Here is a 21,691-nt window from a genome sequence, read left to right as displayed (position 1 = left end):
AGCCTCAATGGAAATATCCCAGGAAAGTCCACAGTAGCTGTCTAGGAGTGGTGCTAATATCCTTGGTACAAGAGTGGCGTCACAGATAATAGAAAGGGTATGGGATTTAAAGACACAATTCCACCTGATCTCAGCAACAATTTAAGACCTGTGGCACATCAGGGCACTTCAGTTCCTCATCAGCGAAAAAACAACCTGTGGAATGGGAGAAAACATTTGCAAACCACATGTCTAATAATTGGCTAAATCTCAAAAAGTAAAAGAAACTCCAATAAGAACCAAGATGCCCTTCAACGGATGAATGGATAAGGAAGATGTGGTCCATATACACTATGGAGTATTATGCCTCCGTCAAAAAGGATAAATACCCAACTTTTGTAGCAACATGGACGGGACTGGAAGAGATTATGCTGAGTGAAATAAGTCAAGCAGAGAGAGTCAATTATCATATGGTTTCACTTATTTGTGGAGCATAACAAATAACATGGAAGCCATGGGGGAGATGGAGAGGAGAAGGGAGTTGAGAGAAATTGGAAGGGGAGGTGAACCATGAGAGACTATGGTCCCTGAAAAACAACCTGAGGGTCTTGAAGGGGCGGGGGGTGGGAGGTCGAGGTACCAGGTGGTGGGTATTACAGAGGGCATGGATTGCATGGAGCACTGGGTGTGGTGCAAAAACAATGAATACTGTTATGCTGAAAAGAAATAAAAAATTTAAAAAAAAAAAGAAACTCCAATAACCCAATAGTAAACAAACAAACAACTAATAACCTGATTTTTAAAAAATGGGTTAAGGACTTAAACAGACATTTTCACAAAGGAGATACACAAATAGCTAACAAGTATATGAAAAGGTGCTCAGTATCACTATTCATCATAGAAATGCAAATCATATATATACAAAAGTGTGTATATACTATTATTGTGTATATATACACATATATTGTGTATATATACTTGCATAGTATATTCTACTATGCATCTAGTATACGACATATCTATTCAGGCTGAAAAAAGAAGGAAATTCTGTCATTTGAAACAACATATGGTTTGCAAATGTTTTCTCCCATTTCGTAACCTTAAGGATATTATGCTAAGTGAAATAAGCCAATCACAGAATGACAAATAATGCATAATTCCAGTTATGTTCAGAGTCAGAGTAGAATGGTGGCAGGAGGGAGAAATGGAGAGTTCCTAATCAAAGGGCATGAAATTTCAGTCAAGCAAAAGAAGTCCTAGAGATGTGCAACATTGCACCTAAAGTCAATGGTAATATATAAACACTTCAAAATTTGTTAGAAGAAGGGAGCCTGGGTGGCTCAGTGGGTTAAGGCCTCTCCCTTCAGCTCGGGTCATGATCCCAGGGTCCTGGGATCAAGCCCCACACAGGGCTCTCTGCTCAGTGTGGAGACTGTTTCCTCCTCCCTCCCTCTGCCTGCCTCTCTGCCTACTTGTGATCTCTGTCAAATAAATAAATAAAATCTTTAAAAAAAAAAAAAAAAAACTTGTTAGAAGAGTAGAGCTCAGGGCGCCTGGGTGGCTCAGTGGGTTGGGTCTCTGCCTTCCACTCAGGTCACAGTCCCAGCGTCCTGGGATGGAGCCCTGCATCAGGCTCTCTGCTCAGCAGGGAGCCTGCTTCCCTTCCTCTCTCTCTGGCTGCCTCTCTGCTTACTTGTGATCTGTCAGATAAATAAATTTAAAAACAAAAAAAAAAAAAAAAGGAAGAGTAGAGCTCATGTTAAATGTTCTGAGACCCACAATATTAACTGAGAAAATGGAAATACTCCCAGATTCTTGATATAGAAGTCCTAATTCTCCTTAAATTGCTCGAATGCATTTGCTGACAGATTAAACTCACATGTTTGTTAACTTAAAAATTAAGGGCCTATTTAATGTTTAACAGAGATGTTTTTATTTGTGTTGCCTGTTCTGTGCCAAGGATAGTATAGGCTCTGGGAAATCAGAAATGAGTGAGATTCAGTATTTCCCTCCACTCAGTATTTGTGTTCAAAGATCTAGGGAAATTGTGCCTTCAGATCACAGGATATTTTAATCAAATAGTATGAGACAAGCCTATTAATAACATAGGAAATCTATTTTGTACTTTCTGTGTACATTCATCACATACACAGTTTCCACTATATTGTTTAATCTTTGCAATTAGAATGAAGAAGGAAGACAGTATAAGGAAAATGTGGACTGGGGACAAGAGAGACCTGTAACTGGCTGAGCCTTCTATGATCCATATCTTCTATGATCCATATCTCATCTGTCATCCTATTAGTCTATTACTATAGTCTAGCTGGTGCAAGGAGTACCTATTACTCCCCACTGAGGGCTACTGGAAACCTCCAAAGTGACCTGGCAGGTAAAATGACAGACTGGGTTGGTAGGAGGTAGATGGCTAGATGACCTGTGTCTGGAATCTGGATGTGAGGATTCAAATCTGAATTCATACCCATTTTATCCCATGACTGAATACAAGTTATATTTAAATGCTGTGCTCCTTTATTCATCTGTAAAATGATGATCATGTGCAGTCCTCTTCCTTGGGGGCGGAGGGCGGGGTATGCAGATGAAATGAAGCAAGCTACACAGAACGCTTACTCTGAGCCTGTCATATAGGAAGCCAATGAAATTTAATGATCTCATGCTTACTGTCTTCATCGGTGTACTCTGGGACACTTCAGAGACTGATTTCCTGCCATTGTAGAGCTAGAACCAGTGTGGGAGGAAAGCAGAGTTCTCAGTGAGTCCTTAGACTCTCATTAGAATCAAGAACATAAACTTCACAGTGCTTGGAGTGAAAACTTTGCACACCCTACCATGTGTAACCCAAGGCTCCTGCTAGCCTGGCAATAAGGAATCAATGATCCCCCATGCCCTCCTCCATCCGCTGTCTCCCATGGCCCTCACTGGTTGCCCTGTGGCTTTGGTGGTGCATAAGCAAGGAGGAAGGGGGCTGCCCCTCCCCTGCTTGGTGAGCAACAATGGCTGAGGCTCTGTCCCCAGGACTGGCAGAAAGACAGACTCGGGCCAGGCTTCCCGGTAGAGATCACTACTCTGGGAGGAGACAGAGGTATGAAACCCACTTGACAGGGACTGGCAGCCTGAAAGCTGGAGACGTAGGCTGATTATGGAATTGTGACCTGGAAACATGCAAGCAGAGTTGATAATTAGCTGAACTGGCCCATGAACTCCACTCCCTGAAGACTTCACTATCTTGGAGAACCATAGGAGGAAAAAGTGTCCTTGTTCTTGCTCAAGGACTTCTGAGTGTCCCCTCCTCCCAAAAGGAAGTTCATTTGGCATCCTCTAGGCACATACCCACAAGGGAGGCTCTTTCTGTAAAGATTATTTCCACTTAAAAATTCTATTGCAGTTGAAAAACAAAAGTAAAGCTGGGGGCATCATGCTACCTGATTTCAAGCTTTACTACAAAGCTGTGATCACCAAGACAGCATGGTACTGGCATAAAAACAGACACATAGACCAGTGGAACAGAGTAGAGAGCCCAGATATGGACCCTCAATTCTATGGGCAAATAATCTTTGACAAAGCAGGAAAAAATATCCAGTGGAAAAAAAGACAGTCTCTTCAATAAATGGTGCTGGGAAAACTGGGCAGCTATATGTAGAAGAATGAAACTCGACCATTCTCTTACACCATACACAAAGATAAACTCTAAATGGATAAAAGACCTCAACGTGAGACAGGAATCCATCAGAATCCTAGAGGAGAACATAGGCAGTAATCTCTTCAATATCAGCCACAGCAACTTCTTTTAAAATATGTCTCCAAAAGCAAAGGAAACAAAAGTGAATATAAACTTTTGGGACTTCATCAAAATCAAAAGCTTCTGCACAGCAAAGGAACAGTCAAGAAAACAAAGAGGCAACCCACAGAATGGGAGAAGATATTTGCAAATGACAGTACAGACAAAAGGTTGATATCCAGGATCTATAATGAACTCCTCAAACTCAACACACATGAAACAGACAAACATATCAAAAAATGGGCAGAAGATATGGACAGACACTTCTCCAATGAAGACATACAAATGGCTATCAGACACATGAAAAAATGTTCATCACTAGCCCTCAGGGAGATTCAAATTAAAACTACATTGAGATATCACCTTACACCAGTTAGAAGGGCCAAAATTAGCCAGACAGGAAACAACATGTGTTGGAGAGGATGTGGAGAAAGGGGAACCCTCTTATGCTGTTCGTGGGAATGCAAGTTGGTGCAGCCTCTTTGGAGAACAGTGTGGAGATTCCTCAAGAAATTAAAAATAGAACTTCCCTATGACCCTGCCATTGCACTCCTGGGTATTTACCCCAAAGATACAGATGGAGTGAAAAGAAGGGCCATCTATACCCCAATGCTTATAGCAGCAATGGCCACAATCGCCGAACTGTGGAAAGAACAAAGATGCCCTTCAACGGATGAATGGATAAGGAAGATGTGGTCCATATACACTATGGAGTATTATGCCTCCATCAGAAAGGACGAATACCCAACTTTTGTAGCAACATGGATGGGACTGGAAGAGATTATGCTGAGTGAAATAAGTCAAGCAGAGAGAGTCAATTATCATACGGTTTCACTTATTTGTGGAGCATAACAAATAGCATGGAGGACATGGGGAGTTAGAGAGGAGACGGGAGTTGGAAATTGGAAGGGGAGGTGAACCACGAGATACTATGGACTCTAAAAAACAATCTGAGGGGTTTGAATTGGTGGGTGGATGGGAGGTTGGGGTACCAAGTAGTGGGTATTATATAGGGCACGGATTGCATGGAGCACTAGGTGTTGTGAAAAAAATAATGAATACTGTTATGCTGAAAATAAATAAAAAATAAATTTAAAAAAAAGAATTATAGGATATTATCAACAAAATTTATGCCAACACGTTTGAAAAGTTATGGAATGGACAGGCACAATTTAGCAAAACCAATGCAAGAACAAATTAAAAAACTGACTAATCTTTTGTCTCCTTATATTTGGTGTAACTCACCAACGAAACTATCTTACAAAAGATTTCTGGGGAGAAAACCCAGAAGACAGATTCACTGGTGAACTATTCCAAACAGATAAGCACTAACTGGTTTAAATTTTATATAAAGTCTTCCAGAATAGTTTCCAACTGCTTTTATGCTTTTATGGGGCCACATAAATTTTACATAGAAAACAGACAAGTACTTTAAAGGAAATTATAAGACAAACCTCTAATTAACAGACACAAAAATAATTTTTTTTAAGTTGTATACTGAATCTAGCAAAATGAGAAAGCTAATAAGCCAATATCTACCATGTCCAAGTGTAGTTTATTCCAGGAAGACAAGGTTTACCATCTAAAAATCAAGGAATGTAGTTATTCACGTTAACAAACTGAAGGATTTTTTAAGACAATGACACACAGAGAAGGCACTGGATAAAATATTCACTCACAATAAAAAAAAAAACCTTGGCAAATTGAGAATAAAACAATTCTTTTCATTATTAAAAGTAATCTATGAAAAACTTGCAGCTATTATTATATTTATGAAATATGGAACATTTTCCCCTAAGATCAGGAACAGGGCAAAGATGTTCAGATTCGTCATTTTTATTCATCACTGTAAACAAGTAAGGCAAAAAAGTAAAAGATAAAATTTAGAAATCAAGTAAGACTTTCTTTTGTTATCAACAAAATTGTACACAGAAAATCCAAAATAATCCACGAACTATTTGAATATAATTTAAGTATAATAATTTAATTTATAAACATCACTGGGTAAAAAGATCAATGTACAAAAAGAAATTGTAATTCATGCTAGCTGAAAAATCAAAAAGGAAATAAATAAAAATATTTACAGAGCAAAACATACCACATACCTAGAAATAAATTAAAGAGATTCAAGACCTCTATAATTAAGCTAAAAAACACTGTTAAGACAAATTAAAGACAACCCAGGTAAAAGGATGATTACATTACATTTAATTGGAAGACTCAATATTGTAAAGATGTCAATTTCATTCAGGTTATGGCATCAAGTCAATGCAATTCCCAGCATACTCTCAGCTTACCTGTGAAAACTGATAAGGAAACTCTAAAAATAATATAGAAACAAATGAAGAATAGAGAAGGCAAGACAATCTTAAAGAATAAAAATGCTAGGGGTGCCTGGGTGGCTCAGTGGGTTAAGCCTCTGCCTTCAGCTCAGGTCATGATCCCAGGGTCCTGGGATCAAGATCTGCATTGGGCTCTCTGCTCGGCAGGGAGCCTGCTTCCCTCCTCTCTCTCTGCCTGCCTCTCTGCCTACTTGTGATCCATGTCTGTCAAATAAATAAATAATTTTTTTTTAAGTGCTGTTAAGTCTCTCACAACCAGATTTCTAAATGTACCGCAAAGCAACATAAGGGTTGAGAAGCCATCTTTAGCATTCTAAAAATACATTAACAGATGGCATCTGACCTGTCTCAGGGCCTGCTGAGTTACCAGACTTCAGTTCCCTCCTGTTGCTAAGACCCCAGTAAAGCACAACAAGCTAGCTCACAGTATTACCCCACTTGCCCACTGGGGCCTCCTCCCCTCGCCATACATCACAATGGTCAGGACTCTGATTGGGTTGGTGCAAACTCTACTCTGGTTTGGGGATGAGCACTCCAGCCAGTCCTGAACAAATCAGAGTATTACATTCCTCTGGCCACAGTGATTCGATAACAAGTGAGCCAATCAGATTCTATTATAATGATCACATTGGAGTTGCTCTTTTCTCCCTGAGACTTCAACCTAGAGAAAAAGCAGCCTGGATCTTCTGGGACCCACAACAGAAAGAACCTGCCACGAAGAACAGCTAAATGCAAGAAGATGCATAGCCAAGACACGGACACAGAACTCCTCCAGGTAAGAGCTTTTTAACCCCAGGAGCCCAGGCATCCCTGAAACTACTTGTACCCGAGGACTTATCAAAAATCAAACCAATAAATTCCCTTTATAATTCACACCAAAGAGAAGAGTGAAAAGACAAGCCAGAGCCAGGGAAAAGTAATCTGCAATGTATGTATATATAATACATGTAAGTTATGAATATATATGATATATAACACATGGTTTTATACATGTACGTGTATATAACTAGACACAGAAGTACACATACATACAATAAAGGACAAGTAAGTAGAAGGAAACCCTTCACATAAAATAAAAACCAAAAATGAGTGAAATGCTTCAACAGGGTGCCCTCATAAAAGATACCAAACAGGGGCACCTGGGTGGCTCAGTCAGTTAAGCCACTGCCTTTGGCTCAGGTCACAACCTCAGAGTCCTGGGATGGAGCCCCGCCTGGGGAGATCCCCCCTCTGTGGGGAGCCTGCTACTCCTTCTCCCTCTGCCCCTCCCCCCTGCCTGTGCTTTCTTTCTTTCAATTGAATAAATAAAATCTTAAAAAAAAAAAATTTTTTTTAAGATATCCAAATAGCCAATAAGCACATAAAAAGTATTTACCATCACTACATGTCAGGTAACTGCAAACTAAAACCAAAGCAGGATATTCCCACATCCTCTGCTGGATACCTAAGATTAGAAAAGGCTGTCCAACTAGGTGGTATGACTGGAATTTGCATGCATTGCTTTTAGGAGGATAGATGGAAGCCACCTTTTCAAAAAACGGGAATACCTATTGAAACTAATGCTACAGCCAACCCTATGAGCCAGGGATCTCATTCCTACAAACAAAACATACACCAAGAGAAGTAAGTGTAAACCAGCAAAAAGAGCAATTAAGGAGAAAGACAACTATCACATGAACTCCCTGATATGAGGAAGTAGAGATGCAACGTGACGGGGTTTGGGGGTAGGAAGGAAGGGAGACAAACCATAAGAGACTCAATCTCACAGGGCAAACTGAGGGTTGCCAGGGTGAGGGGGGTAGGAAGAGGGAGGTGGGATTATGGACATTGGGGAGGGTATGGGCTATGGTGAGTGCTGTGAAGTGTGTAAACCTGGTTGATTCACAGACCGGTACCCCTGGGGCTAATAATACATTATATGTTTATTTTAAAAAATTTTTAAATTTAAGTATTAAAAAAAAGAGCAATTAAAAGGCTAACCAGACATCATGCTAAGAAAAGAAGCCAAACACATAATTGTACGTATTGTGTTTAAGCACTCAGATAAAGACCAAGAGGATCAAAAAGAAACAAACCTAATAAACTGAATAAAAGTCAAACTGTGGTTCCTCTGTGGGACATTATTGAGAAGTCAGATAAATAAGCCTTCTTGAATCCTGGGAACCTCTGTTTATCGCGGTATGTACATAAGTGAAATTCCATCAAGCTATACACTGAAGATTAGCAAATGTCGCGCATATTAGTGTATTTTTGCTTTACTGAAACAGCAGAAAATGATAAGGGATAAAGGGGAAATATGATGGAAAGGGGAAAGTGCAGCTAGATGTACTGAAGAAGCACAAACCAATCAGCTCTCATCTTTCTCAAATAAAAGAGCAGAAAAATCTGTTGGAAGATGTCAAATGTAAATCTTCCTCCACTAAAACAGGATGATGGTACCTAATTTTCCTTACTGTCCACAGCCCTTCTTGCCTGAGATGCCAGAGGAGTTGCAGAGATGTCTATGCCCTGCAGCAAAATGACGTGATGGGCTTGCACGACACAGATTAACAATCCTGCTCTGAACTCGGGCCCCTCTATAGAGCCAGCTGACATGCCAGAGGGGCTATCCTATCAGCAAAATAACAATGGCGGAACTTGCCAGAGAACCTAAGAAGCTGTGTATGACCGTGACAGGGGAACTTACAGAGAGGTCTACGGAGCTGCTGCCTCTGACGTTACTAAGGTTAAAGCATTTAATGTTCTGTTTCAAGCCAGTATTGACTGGTGAAAATGAGCTGGATGTAGAAGCCCACCAGGCCCCTATGTGTGTCTCCATCTTGTGGCCCCACTAAATGAAGGATAATAGCTTCTTCCCACTGCCTTCCAATTCTCATGCAAACTCTCTGTTTCAGACAGCCCTAACCCGGGACTGGATAGGAAACGATTCTGAGAAATGGAGTCCTAACCAGGTCCAAACTAACATACACAAGCCAGCTCAATCAACTTTACTTCTAGCTTTCTTGTCACAAGGTCCGTTTTTAAACTCAAAATACTGGGTCCAATTCCCAGCCACTAATGAGGACAAAGAACAAAATACAAAAACAACGTATTAGATACGACTCTCTGTTGAGCTCTTTGCACTTATTAATTTCTGTTGAAATAACTTATTAGACAGAAAAAGGTTTTAATAGTAAAAACTGATAATCTCAAAAACTTTAGGTTCTTTTACTTAAAAAAAAAAAAAGAGAGAGAGAGAGAAAATATATTGGGTAGGCAATTTCCAGTAATCTCCCATACTAGATCAAAATGAAATTACCAATTACAAGAAAAAAAAATCACAAAAGAAATTACAAATACCAAAGCGTTGATACCATTATGACTGCACACCCAGCAAACAATGAGCATTAATTAGATATTAATTTTTTTTTAAAAACCACCCCTGCCTGATGAAAAACACCTTAAACCCCCTATGGGTCCAAAAGATTCTGTAACATAAAGAACATTTACATCTCGGCTGAAATAAAGGTACCTGTAATAAAATGTGGTTAGAACTAAAAAGGTATTAGAGGAAAATTTATCATCTGAAATAATTCATATCAGAAAACAGAAACTAACTATCAATGAGCCAGCAGTCCACTTTACAAGTGAGGTCCTGATCTGTGCTGCTCTTGTGAATTTTCTTATACACCGGAAGTGACATTCACAAAGGCATTCCCACAGGGCGTACGGAGGCAGGTTTCTCTCAGCTCTGAGTTCTCAAGTCGTCAAACAGAGAAGCAACACTTTTTTGCTTTCTTACATTCACGGTGCATCTCCACAGCGTTCCAGCTATGCTGCGAGGTGAAAACACCTTGCAGACATTCCCACATTTCTTACCATTTACACATTTTCCCTAGTGTGAGTTTTCACATGTCTTCGAAAGTAGGCAGGACACACGAAGGCTTTCCCGCATTCCTTACATTCATATGGTTTCTCTCCAGTGTGGCTTCTTACATGTCTTCGAAAGGATGAGGGACAACTGAAGGCCTTCCCACATTCCAGACATTCGAAGGGTTTCTCCCCCGTGTGCATCCTTGCATGGACAGTAAGGTACGAAGAATGGCGAAAGGCTTTCCCGCATTGCTTACATTCATACGGTTTCTCCCCAGTATGTGTTCTCATGTGGATCCTCAGAGCTGAGGGGTAAATAAAGGCTTTGCCACATTTCTTACATTCATAAGGTTTCTCTCCAGTGTGAGTTCGTATATGAACTGTCAGGTGGGAAGAACTAATAAAGGCTTTCCCACATTCTTTACACTCGTAAGGCTTCTCTCCAGTGTGAGTTCTCAAGTGTTCGGTGAGGGACGAGGAACGGCTGAAGGCCTTCCCACATTCCTTACATTCATATTGTATCTTCCCAGTGTGATCTCTCACGTGTGCTCTGAAGGATGAGGGACAACTAAAGGCTTTTCCACATTCCTTACATTCATAGGGTTTCTCCCTACTTTGATTTTTCACGTGTGTATTAAGGGAAGTGGGAAGATAGAAGGCTTTTCCACATTCCAGACATTCATAGGGTTTCTCTCCAGTGTGTTTTCTCATATGGATACTTAAGGAGGAGGGACAGTTGTAGGCTTTCCCACAGTCCTTACATTTATAGGGTTTCTCGCCTGTGTGTGTTCTGACATGGACAGTGAGTTTGGAGGATTCGCTGAAGGCCTTCCCACACTCTTTACACTCGTAAGGCTTCTCTCCAGTGTGAATTCGTATATGTATTATGAGGTGAGAGGAAGAACTAAAGGCTTTCCCACAGTCCTTACATTCATATGGCTTGTCTCCGCTGTGAATTCTTTTATGTTTGGAGAGTGAGGAGGAACAACTAAATGCCTTCCCACATTCCCTACATTCATAAGGCTTATCTCCACTGTGAATCCTTTTATGTTCCGTCAGGGACGAAGAACAGCTAAAGGTTTTTCCACATTCCTTACATTCGAAGTTCATCTTTCCAGTGTGAATCTTCATATGTGCCCTAAAGAAGGAAGAACAACTGAAGGCTTTTGTACAGTCTTTACATTCATAGGGTTTCCCTTCGGTGGGATTTGTCACATGCTTCTTAAAACAAGCAAGAAAATGGAAAGCTTTCCCACATTCTTTACACTGATAGGGTTTGCTTCCAGTGTGAGACCTGATGTGATTCTTAAGGGACAAATGATCCGTGAAGGCCTTTTTACACTCATGGCATTCATAGGACTTTACTTCAGTAGTTCTCTTGAGTACATTCAGATGTGAAATTTGGCCCAAGGCTTGTCCACACCGATTCTCTTCACTGCATTCATAGATGTTCTCCACAACTGGACTTCTTTTAAAAATAAAAGCACATTATTAGTAATAAATAAACTTTTATCGTTTTCAGTGACTAGGTACATTTTCTGCCCTGTCAAGTTACAAGTTCAAAGTTCTCACAGAAGGGTCTACGATACCCAATATTACCACTGAGGTTTTCTTGACGTACAATTTTTCTGATAATTGCTTACAACTGAACTCTGTGTCAAACATTGAAGATTGCAATGTCTTTTGGGGAAAAAAAATCTTGAAAAAATTCTTTATGAAATCACAATTTTGGAACAAATTCTAGATAAACATTTTTTAAGTTTTATGACATTTTAAGATTCTTTCCTGATGCATTACTTTTCCTTTTATGAATGGCACTCACCTCAAATGTCTCTCATGGTTTTTGTTCTGATAACAAACACCCTGGTATTCCCAGTTTTTGTGTAAAATGGATGAGCGAGAATCATTCCTTTTGAGTCTCACTATTTTCTGTTCATTGGATATTTCCTGTCCATAAATATCTTGTGGAGCTACTGATTCACTGGTTTTAAGCTGAATCTCAAAACCTGAAACAAAAAAGTACAGGTACCTATGAGCAAGGCACTTCTGGCAATGTGGCTGTTTCAGGACTTTGGTAATATGCAGAAGGGTCAAAACAGTAAGCAAGAAATTATTCCATGGAGACTGAGACTGACAGTAGCACAAATAAGGTACTATTAGGAAAACAAGGGGGACTTGGCTGGCTCAGTTGGAAAAGCATGCAACTCTTGATCTTGGGGCCATGAGCTTGAACCCTACGTGGGGTATAGAGACTGCTTCAATAAATAAAACTTAAAAAGGAAAACAAAATAAAAAGGAACCAGTTCCTTCCTAAAGTGCATATGACCAAATACTAACTTACAAGAAGAAATACGGGCAGTATTTCAGGAACAAGGGAAGGGTGAGAATACCGATAAAAGTCAAAATAGTAATCCAAGATAGCTGGAAGATCAGACTCCTCAAACAAAACAAAGTTTTGCTTTGCTTTTATTTGATTTTTCCAAACCTAATATTCCCCCAACCAGGAGAGTTTTTCCCAAGGACCCTTGCCTTCCTGGTGCTCCCCCTGGACAGGTCCTCCTTCCACTGTCTCCAGGTCCTCCTCTTGTTTCCACTGGGAGATCAGATATGGTGTGTGTAGTGGATACCCTGTTAACGCAGAAAGGTGCATCGTGAGGAAAAACAATGATGATCCATAAACACTTCCATGAGACAGGGTCAAAATTTTGCTCTCCTGATACTGTAACGATGGGAAAGAGCAAACTGAATTTCTACAAAATGTCAAAAGGTTTTTTTAACCAGGGGCAGGGTGGGGGAGTAGACAATGACAAAGACAATGACACAGCCTCTGATTTCTAGAACTGATGTGACATTCATTATCTAAACTTTGTTAGAAGCTCATGTGATACAGCCAGGCCATTCTGTTCTCCTGTTGCACATTAGTAATCTCACAGAATACCAACCTTAAACAAGATTACTCTGAACATGATAATTTTTTTTTAAGATTTTATTTATTTGACAGAGAGAGATACAGCGAGAGAGGAACATAAGCAGGGGGAGTGGGAGAGGGAGATGCAGGCTTCCCGCTGAGCAGGGAGCCCAATGTGGGGCTTGATCCCAGGACCCTGGGATCATGACCTAAGCAAAAGACAGATGTTTAACTACTAGGCCACCCAGGCACCCCTAGACCATGATAAAATTAAACAAATTAAGGCCACTACATAATTTAATCTAAGGATGACTCATCCAGTCACTGTGCCCCCGACGAAATACTTAATAATAAAATGTCTATCTTGGGGCGCCTGGGTGGCTCAGTGGGTTAAAGCCTCTGCCTTCAGCTCAGGTCATGATCTCAGGGTCCTGGGATCAAGCCCCGCATCGGGCTCTCTGCTCAGCAGGGAGCCTGTTTCCCTTCCTCTCTCTCTGCCTGCTCTCTGCCTGCTTGTGATCTCTGTCTGTCAAATGAATAAATAAAATCTTTAAAAAAAAGATTTGGGCAGCATCCAACCTAAAGTGACCCCCTGTGGACTGGGTTGAGCAGTGTCCCTTGAAAAGTTATGGCCATAAAGAGCCATGAAACAGAATAGAGAGGCAGAAATAGACCTACATATGGTCAGCTGATATATGACAAAGGAGCAAAGGCAATATGTGGAGAAGATAGTCTTTCCAAAAGAGACTGAAACAAGCCATCAACATGAAAGAAAATGAATCTAGACACAGACTTTTACATTCTTCACAAAATCAACTCAAAATGGGGACAGCTGAGTGGCTCAGTAGGTTAAGCATCTCCCTTCGGCTCAGGTCATGATCCTGAGGTCCTGGGATCGAGTCCCACATCGGGTTCCTTGCTCAGCGGGAGCCTGTTCTCCCTCTACCTGCTGCACCCCCTGCTTGCACACGCGCTCTCTCTGACATATAAATAAAATCTTAAAAAAAAAAAAAAACTCAAAATGGATCAAAGAGCTAAATAAAAATGCAAAATTTTTAAACTCCTCAAAGAAAACATCATATGAAAAGATATCCGAGCATGTCATCAGGAAAATACAAATTAAAACAATGAGAAACCGCCACACCTTAGATCACCTATGAGAACAGCTAAAATTCAGAACACCGACAGCAACAAATGCTGGCAAGACTGTGAACAGGAGCTCTCATTCACTGCTGCGGGGAATGTGAGATGGTCCAGCACTTGGGGAGATAGTCTGGCAGCTTCTTACAAAACTAATCTTACCATATGATCAGCAATCACACTCCTTGGAATTTACCCAAAGGAGCTGAAAACACGTCCACACAAAAACCTGCACACGCATGTTTACTGCAGCTTTATTCACAGCTGCCCAAACTTAGAAACAATTAAGATGTCCTTCAGAGGGTGAAGGAATAAAACTGCGTTACACCCAGACAATAAAATATTATTCAGAACTAGAAAGAAAAGAATTATCAAGCCATGAAAAGACACGAAAGAAGCATAAATGCGCATTACTAAATAAAAGAAGCCACTGGAAAAAAAATCTATATAGTATATGATTCCAACTACAAGACATTCTAAAAAAAAAGCCAAAACTATGGAAAGAGTAAAAAGATTGGTGGTTGCCACAGGTTAGTGGGGAAGGAGATGAACTGACAAGGCAAAGAGGACTTTTAGGGCCGTGGAAGTACTCTGTATGATACTCTAACGATGAATATGTACCATTACATCTTTGTCCAAAGCACAGAATGTATTCTGTGTTGAATGATGGACTCAGGGTGATGATGATGATGTGTCAGCTCCAGCTCATCAACTGTAACAAATGTACCACTCTGGCAGGAGATGTGGATAGTGGAAGAGGCTATACCTGGATGGGAGCAGGGTGTACAGGAGAAGTCCCTGTTATCTACCACTCACTTCTGCTCGGAATCTACAACTGCTCTAAAAAAAGTAAGTGTATTGAAATAAAATAGCCTGTTCCTTCTTGAAACTTCAGAATGTTATTTTATTTGGAAATAATGTATCTTATCTAGAAATATGTAGCTATAATCAAGTAAAGATGGAGTTATACTGGATTAGGGTCAGTCTTAAATCCTCTGAGCAGTGTCCTTTAAAGGAAAGGCATAGAGACAGAGGAAGAGGGCCATGTGAAGATAAAGGCAGAGATTAGAATGATCCAGCTGCACAGGGTGCCTGGCTGGCTCATTCGGTAGAGCATGCAACTCCTGATCTCAGGACGGTGGGTTCCAGCCCCACGTTGGGCGTAGAGATCACTCGAAAATAAAAACCTAAAAAAAAAAAAGAAAGATAAAGGTATCACTGCAAACCAAGAAATGCCAACAATTGCTGGCAACCACCGGAAGCTAGGGAGAGACCAGGAGAGACTTCTGCCATAGAGCCTTCAAAAGGAGCATGGCCCTATTGACACCCAGATTTTGTACTTCCAGTCGCCAGAAATGTGAAAGAGTAAGTTTCTGCTGTTTTTAGCCACAGTTTGGGGTACTTTGTTATGAAAGGCCTAGGAAACCAATACAGCCTGCTTCCAAGACCCATCTCCAAAGCACTCACCCAAAGTACAAACCCAATAATATGTACTTTTTAGCACCTTCATTCTGAAACATACCGCAGCTCCCCATGTCATGTGTTCTCTCTCTCTGCACTGAGTAATGACCCCTCTTGTTTACAGGTATCTTTCTGAGTCAAGAGCATTGATGTCAGTAAAAAGGACCCAAACCACAAACCTCCCTAAGGCCCAAAGTGACCCCTGAAGTCTGTGCCCGCACTTCTAACACTTAATAACCCTCAAGACTTTTAGCCACAAGAAAAATAAAGACAGGGACACCTGGGTGGCTCAGTCAGTCAGGCATCCGCCTTCGGCTCAGGTCATGATCCCAGGGTCCTGAGATCGAGTCCCACATCTGGCTCCCAGCTCAGCAGGGAGTCAGCTGCTCTCCCTGCTTGTGCTCACTCGCTTTCTCTCTCTTTGACAAATAAGTAAATAAAATCTTAAGAAAAGAAAAGAAAAAGAAAAAGGCAGTTCACTATACACGTTTATGTGATGGTGAAGCCATTAGACTCTAAGTTCTTTGGGGCCTGTGACAATGTCGGTCTTATTTACCAATTCATTCCAATTCCTCAGCCTAACTCCTGGAACAAGATCAATTAGTGAAATTATTTTCTAAACAACTAAATGAAGGAATGTTGCCATTCTTACCTAGTGAGGCCAGGTTCTGAAAGTTTTCCAGCATCACATCTCTGTAGAGGCTCCTCTGAGCCAGATCCAGCAGAGCCCATTCCTCCTGGGTGAAGTCCACAGCCACATCCTCAAAGACCACGGAGTCCTAAAACATCCCAAATATATCCGTTCAGAAAGGTGCCTATTCTCCCCACATGTGCAAGAAGACTGATGAGGCTGCTAACACTAGGGAACTGAGAATCAATTCATAGGAAGTTCTGAAGATTTTATGGTCTCCCAACATCTACCCTAGAGTTCAGACATCTGATCTTTCTCTTTCTATTCATTACATCCTTCCTAACTGACCCCATCCTGTCTCATGGATCTAACCACACTTCTAAAACACCAAGTTTATCTCTCACACGGTTTGATGGTGACCAATTCCAGTCTTATAATGATCCAAGACAGTCCAGAGCCAATAGCAGAAATGACAGAAATGCTCTAGAGGTGAAATAATTTCCACACTGACACAAACAATTTCACCTGCTTCCTTCTTTCCCACCACAGCAATCAGCACAACATAAAAGACTGTGCCAACTACAAGTGAGATTTAAATGCATAAAAATACACTGAGGGGGGCACCTGGGTGGCTCAGTGGGTTAAAGCCTCTGCCTTCGGCTCAGGTCATGATCCCAGGGTCCTGGGATCGAGCCCTACATCGGGCTTTCTGCTCAGCAGGAAGCCTGCTTCCTCCTCTCTCTCTGCCTGCCTCTCTGCCTACTTGTGATCTCTGTCAAATAAATAAATAAAATCTTAAAAAAAAAAATACACTGAGGAACAGGGAACATTCCCCTTCCCACAAACCTGAGGCCCAGGAGCCTTGCAAAAATACAACTTGCAACTCAGGCCCACAGTTGGCTTGTACTCTAGGCCAGGGGTCAGCGAACTACAGCATATGGGCTAAATCCAGCCTACTACTTGCTTGTGTAAGTGAAGTTTTATTGGAACACAATAAAACATTTGTTTATGTACTGCCTGTGGCTGCTTTCAAACTAAATTCACGGTTTAATTGCAACAGAAACTCTAGAACCTTCAATGTCTAAGATACTTACAATGTGGCCCCATAGAGAAATAGATTGCTGACCACTGCTTTAAACAATTAGGAGGTCAAGGACTTGGTGGGATGGAAAATGCTTTTGGAGAATCATTAGCTTCTACCTACCTGTGTCATATTTTTCTGTAACTCAGCAGCCCTTTTTTCTTCTTCCATGTTCCCTTCATGAAGAAAGTCAGAGCACTGAGAGGTTAGAGCTAAAGCAGGAGAAAGAAAACACGAGAATCCAGGTCTCCCCACAATTTCCAAAACTCATGAGCCTGGATGCTACAGCACATCCATTATGAGGGGCCGCTTCCCTCAAAACACACACCCACACGTGTATAACACATATGCCCAAGACACCCAACCAAATACACACACTGATCTTTTAAGGAGGTGGAATAATCTTACCTCCACTAGAGCTTTAAAAAAAAAAAAAAAAAAATTGCTGGGGTCCCTGATAATTTAAAAAGGTTAAAAATAGCTAAAAGTCCCATGTTCTAAGTTAACTGAAATCTAAAAAAGTTGAGCTGTCAGTTTTCCCATGATAATGGAAAACAAAAAACAGCAGACAATGCCTGCCACCATAAAAATACACAGTGTCAAATCCCAAAAGGCACTTATAGCTGTGACGTCTGATGGCTCCACTCCCAGTATTTCTTACTTCTGCACCACTGGCAGGCTAACAGGAATTACTGCTCAGACCCTGACCACTGACCCCTTCATGGGCTGCAGGGCCTCTGAAACTTGATTTTTGCGAAAAAGCACCAATGTACTAAACTCCACATGTAGGAGGCAGAGAAGACTGCCAAGCTGTGACTCTCCTGCTGAACTGTGCCTACACAGTACAGAAAAGCAGAGCAAAACACCAGAAGTGAAGTTAGTAACATGTCATCTCCGACAGCGGCATGTGCAGCTCTAGTACATAAATTTAAAATAACAAAAACACAACAGTTTTTCCCAGGCAGTGGATCTAGTAGGACATTCTTTTAAAAGACTTTATTTATTTATTTGTCAGAGAGAGAGAGCAAGCACAGGCAGGCAGAGGTAGAGGGCGAAGCAGGGTCCCAGCCGAGTAGGGAGCCCATCCTGGGCTCAATCCCAGGACCCTGGTATCATGACCCAAGCCAAAGGCAGCCGCTTAACTGACTGAGCCACCCAGGCATCCCCCAGAAGTACATTTTAAAACCGATAAAAATCACAACATCCTTCACTAAATTAATAAGGTGCCATTTGAGCAACTGTGATGTAAGAATGATCTTCAGAGAGCTTTTCTTTTAGAGAAGCTCTGCAAATCAGGTATTATTACAACCAGGTTATAGCTGAGAAATCTGAGAATCAATTAACCATAAACTCAAAGTTATCCAGTCAGAAAGCTGCTAAGGTGTATGTAACACAGGATGTATCACACAGATGGGTGTGTGAATGCAGGCCTGTCTGGCTTCAGAGCCTAAACTCCCAATGAGTCTATTTCTGAACATATACCCTACAGTTTATTTGTTAGTGAGGCTGTTATAACTAACATGATGAGAGTCTAGCCTAGAACTCTACTGTGCACTACGGAAAGTAGACAGATGAAGTATTCTATTTACATGTCTTATCTTGGGGCGCCTAGGTGGCTCAGGTGGTTAAGTGTCCAACTCTTGAATTCATCTCAGGTCATGATCTCAGGGTCGTGGGAACAAGCCCTGCATCAGGCTCTGTGCTCAGTGCAAAGTCTGTTTGTCCCTCTCCCTCTGGTCTCTCTCTCTCTCTCTGGAGAGAGATAAATTAATTAATTAATTAATTAATTTTTCAAAAATCTTTAAAATAAATAAATAAATGTTTTATCTTCGAGCTCCTTTGACTAGGCTCTCTTTTTGGTCAAGGAAGCTTCCCTTAAGGCCTTTACCTCTTGCTCCTTTATTTCATATTTACTTAGCTAATATTTACCCCAATCCCACTACATACAGTCACAGGGGATATAGCACAGAACAAAACATGAAGGACGCGGATGTTATAATCATGAGAGGGAGCAGTAAATGAACAAGATGTAAAAGGTGTGGTATGCGATACACAATAATGCAGTATATTACAGGGATAAAGAGGCACACACACATTTATTTTTAGCCAGTTAGGAATACTTTTGTGGCAGGGAAGCAGAAAATTAAAAGAAGTGTTTCAGTAACACTGGAAATCCACAGTTGGTGTGGTACATATATTCACGAATTTATGTGAATATCATCAACTCCCAGAGAAAATAAAATCAGTACGAGTCGGCTAATCATTAACTTAAGGATGGAAAAAGAACAGCATACATGTCTAGGGAAATGAAAGTAGGACAAAATTAATATTAAAAAAAATTAAAAGAATCATAAAAATGAACAAGTGCTCACTTAATTGAGCCATCCAGGTGCCCCACAAACATCCTCTGTAAATGCTGAAATGATAGAATAATTCCCTCTGGGATCAGGAACAAGGCAAAGATGCAAGTTATATGCTATTCTAGTACTGACTGTCCACTGATGGACACTAGCAAACACACTAAATTAGAAGAAAGCAAGGTACTGGAATAAAAGAGAAAACGTTGCAAATGACACATGATCTCATTCTCGGTGTGAAATTCAAAATAACCTACAGATAAATGATTAAAATTTATAGCTGCATTCGACTTTGAAGGGGGTTACAGAGATACTAAGTAATCAGTTCACGTTTATGTACCTGAATAAAATGTATCAAACTGATGCCCACAGGCAAGGGAAAATTCACGGATCAAAGATCTGCACCAGAAGGGGAGATGGGAACGGAGTGGAGGCAAACGTCACCCCGCGCTCACCGAACACGCCGAAATCCACTGACCAGCGTACAGACGAGGTGGAGGCGCTCGTCCCCGTGACCGAATGGCAGGGATGCTTTTACTTTCCGAAAAGACAGCAGAGGATGCTCTGGAAGGCCGACTACAGAGGAAGGTGGTTCGCTAACGCTAGCCTGCAGCCGACTCACCCCCGCTGCTAGACGCAGCCCACAGCTCCTGATTCAGTGAGTTTGGAACCAGCCGCGGCAGAGCGGGGGACCCCCGGTGCTGGGTTCCGGCTGAGGCAGGGGGCACGGCCAGAGTGGCCGTCCGCCCGGTGCCAACCTCTCCCCCGCCCGGAGGCCGGACCTGGGGCTGGCCAGACCGAGTCCGGAAGGACGCGGCGAACCAGAGCAAAAAACTACCCCAGACGCGAGTGTGGCCCAGTGAAGCTATGGCCGCCAGCTCGCGCACGCGCAGGAGCGCACGTCTGCTTCCGGTTTCTGAGCCGCGCACAACGTGAGGGGCGGGGCCTAGTGAGCTGAGCTATACGGATTGCGAGTCAGGGGGCGGGGCGGGGCGGGGTGGGGCGGGGCAGAGGGCCGCGGGGGCAATGACGGGAGGAGGTTGCTGGCAGCCGCAAGGTCGAGAAAAATGCTAGTTTCTTCTTGCAGAGAGACGCGTTTGGGGCCTGAGGCTGGATCAGCGCAGGACTTGGGGTTGGACGGGGCTCCCAGGGGCCTCCGGTCAGTGGTGGGATTTGGTTGTTTAGGCTTGTGGGGCGGAGCTGGGGCGAGACAGCGCCTAGGGGCGTGGCTTAGTTGTGTATTCCGAAGGGCAGGCTTTAGGGTGGGACCAGTGCGAGGGGCGGGACTTGGTTGAAAATTCTTGGGGAGTTAAGGTCTAGGGGGTGGCCGTGGTGATTAGGGCTAGCGGCGGGTATAGGGTTAGGGCCTCCCATCCCGGCTCAGGAGTCAGAAAACCGGACACTCATCAATTGCATTTATACGCTTCTCCACGATGTCGTACACAGGATACAATACTTAGAACTTTGAGCCTATACCAATTCCTAGGATCTCCCATTCATTTTGTCCTCTCATTAGGCCTTTAGTTTTCCTTTTCATTGTTTTATCGATTACTGCTCTTGCAGAGAAAGGCGATTGATGTAGGTCCCTTTACGTGGAAACCTTGCTCTCCTGTAATACTTGTCAGTCCGTTATGTTGACTTTCCATATAAATAACATTTTCTGTTCTTATTAACTCTTTAATTTTCTTCTTCTTGTTTGTGCAAGGCCTCTCAAATTGTCATAAAGTCGAAAAGAAATCAAGCATTCTTGTCTTTGTTAATAATGATTATCAAGAATCCTAGGTAAGGACGCCTGGGTGGCTCAGTGGGTTAAGCAGCTGCCTTCGGCTCAGGTCATGATCTCAGGGTCCTGGGATCGAGTCCCGCATCAGGCTCCCTGCTGAGCAGAGAGCCTGCTTCCCTCTCTCTCTCTCTGCCTGCCTCTCCGACTACTTGTGATTTCTCTCTGTCAAATAAATAAATAAAATCTTAAAAAAAAAAAATCCTAGGTAAGCTAGGTTGTGTTCTTTATCAAGTTAATGAAGTCCCTTTTAAAATCTGACTTTATGAAGACATTATACCAGTTTTTGATCAGTGTCATCAAATGTGTATGCATCTACTGAATTGGTAATGTAATTTTGCTCCTTTAACTCTCTTTATGATAT

At 41.9% G+C, this 21,691-nt stretch overlaps 1 protein-coding gene across 7 annotated transcripts; it reads right to left on the bottom strand.

Moving 5' to 3' along the window:
* Positions 1 to 5,309: 5,309 nt before the first annotated feature.
* On the bottom strand, positions 5,310 to 20,458 carry ZNF699 (zinc finger protein 699). 7 transcript variants are annotated; one of them, XM_082732136.1, is made up of 6 exons: positions 19,888 to 20,452; positions 17,314 to 17,402; positions 16,131 to 16,257; positions 12,499 to 12,597; positions 11,792 to 11,975; positions 5,310 to 11,437 (listed from the first exon to the last, which is right to left on the bottom strand). In XM_082732136.1, exons 2-6 carry the CDS (start codon positions 17,359 to 17,361, stop codon positions 9,979 to 9,981), a joined length of 1,917 nt encoding a protein of 638 aa, XP_082588262.1. In that variant the 5' UTR covers positions 17,362 to 17,402; positions 19,888 to 20,452; the 3' UTR covers positions 5,310 to 9,978. The 7 variants fall into 7 exon arrangements, with proteins under 7 accessions (XP_082588262.1, XP_082588260.1, XP_082588263.1 ...); XM_082732134.1 differs by having other exon boundaries at positions 20,003 to 20,452; XM_082732137.1 differs by having other exon boundaries at positions 5,310 to 11,434; positions 20,003 to 20,452.
* Between the last annotated feature and the right edge of the window lie 1,233 nt (positions 20,459 to 21,691).

This window comes from Mustela nivalis (genome assembly GCF_964662115.1).
Source record: "Mustela nivalis genome assembly, chromosome: 1".
NCBI lineage: Eukaryota > Metazoa > Chordata > Mammalia > Carnivora > Mustelidae > Mustela > Mustela nivalis.
The sequence above is the reverse complement of the archived record's forward strand: the minus strand, read 5'-3'. Positions and strand labels throughout refer to the sequence as shown.

What these genes read in the sequence shown, in the direction of transcription:
- ZNF699 (XM_082732136.1), bottom strand. Translation starts at nt 17,361, where the DNA reads ATGGAAGAAGAAAAAAGGGCTGCTGAGTTACAGAAAAATATGACACAG. An exon ending in TCAGAACCTGGCCTCACTAG is followed by an intron (nt 12,598 to 16,130) that starts GTAAGAATGGCA and finishes CTGCGTTAACAG; the next exon opens with GGTATCCACTACACACACCA. An exon ending in AACCATGAGAGACATTTGAG is followed by an intron (nt 11,438 to 11,791) that starts GTGAGTGCCATT and finishes TATTTTTAAAAG; the next exon opens with AAGTCCAGTTGTGGAGAACA.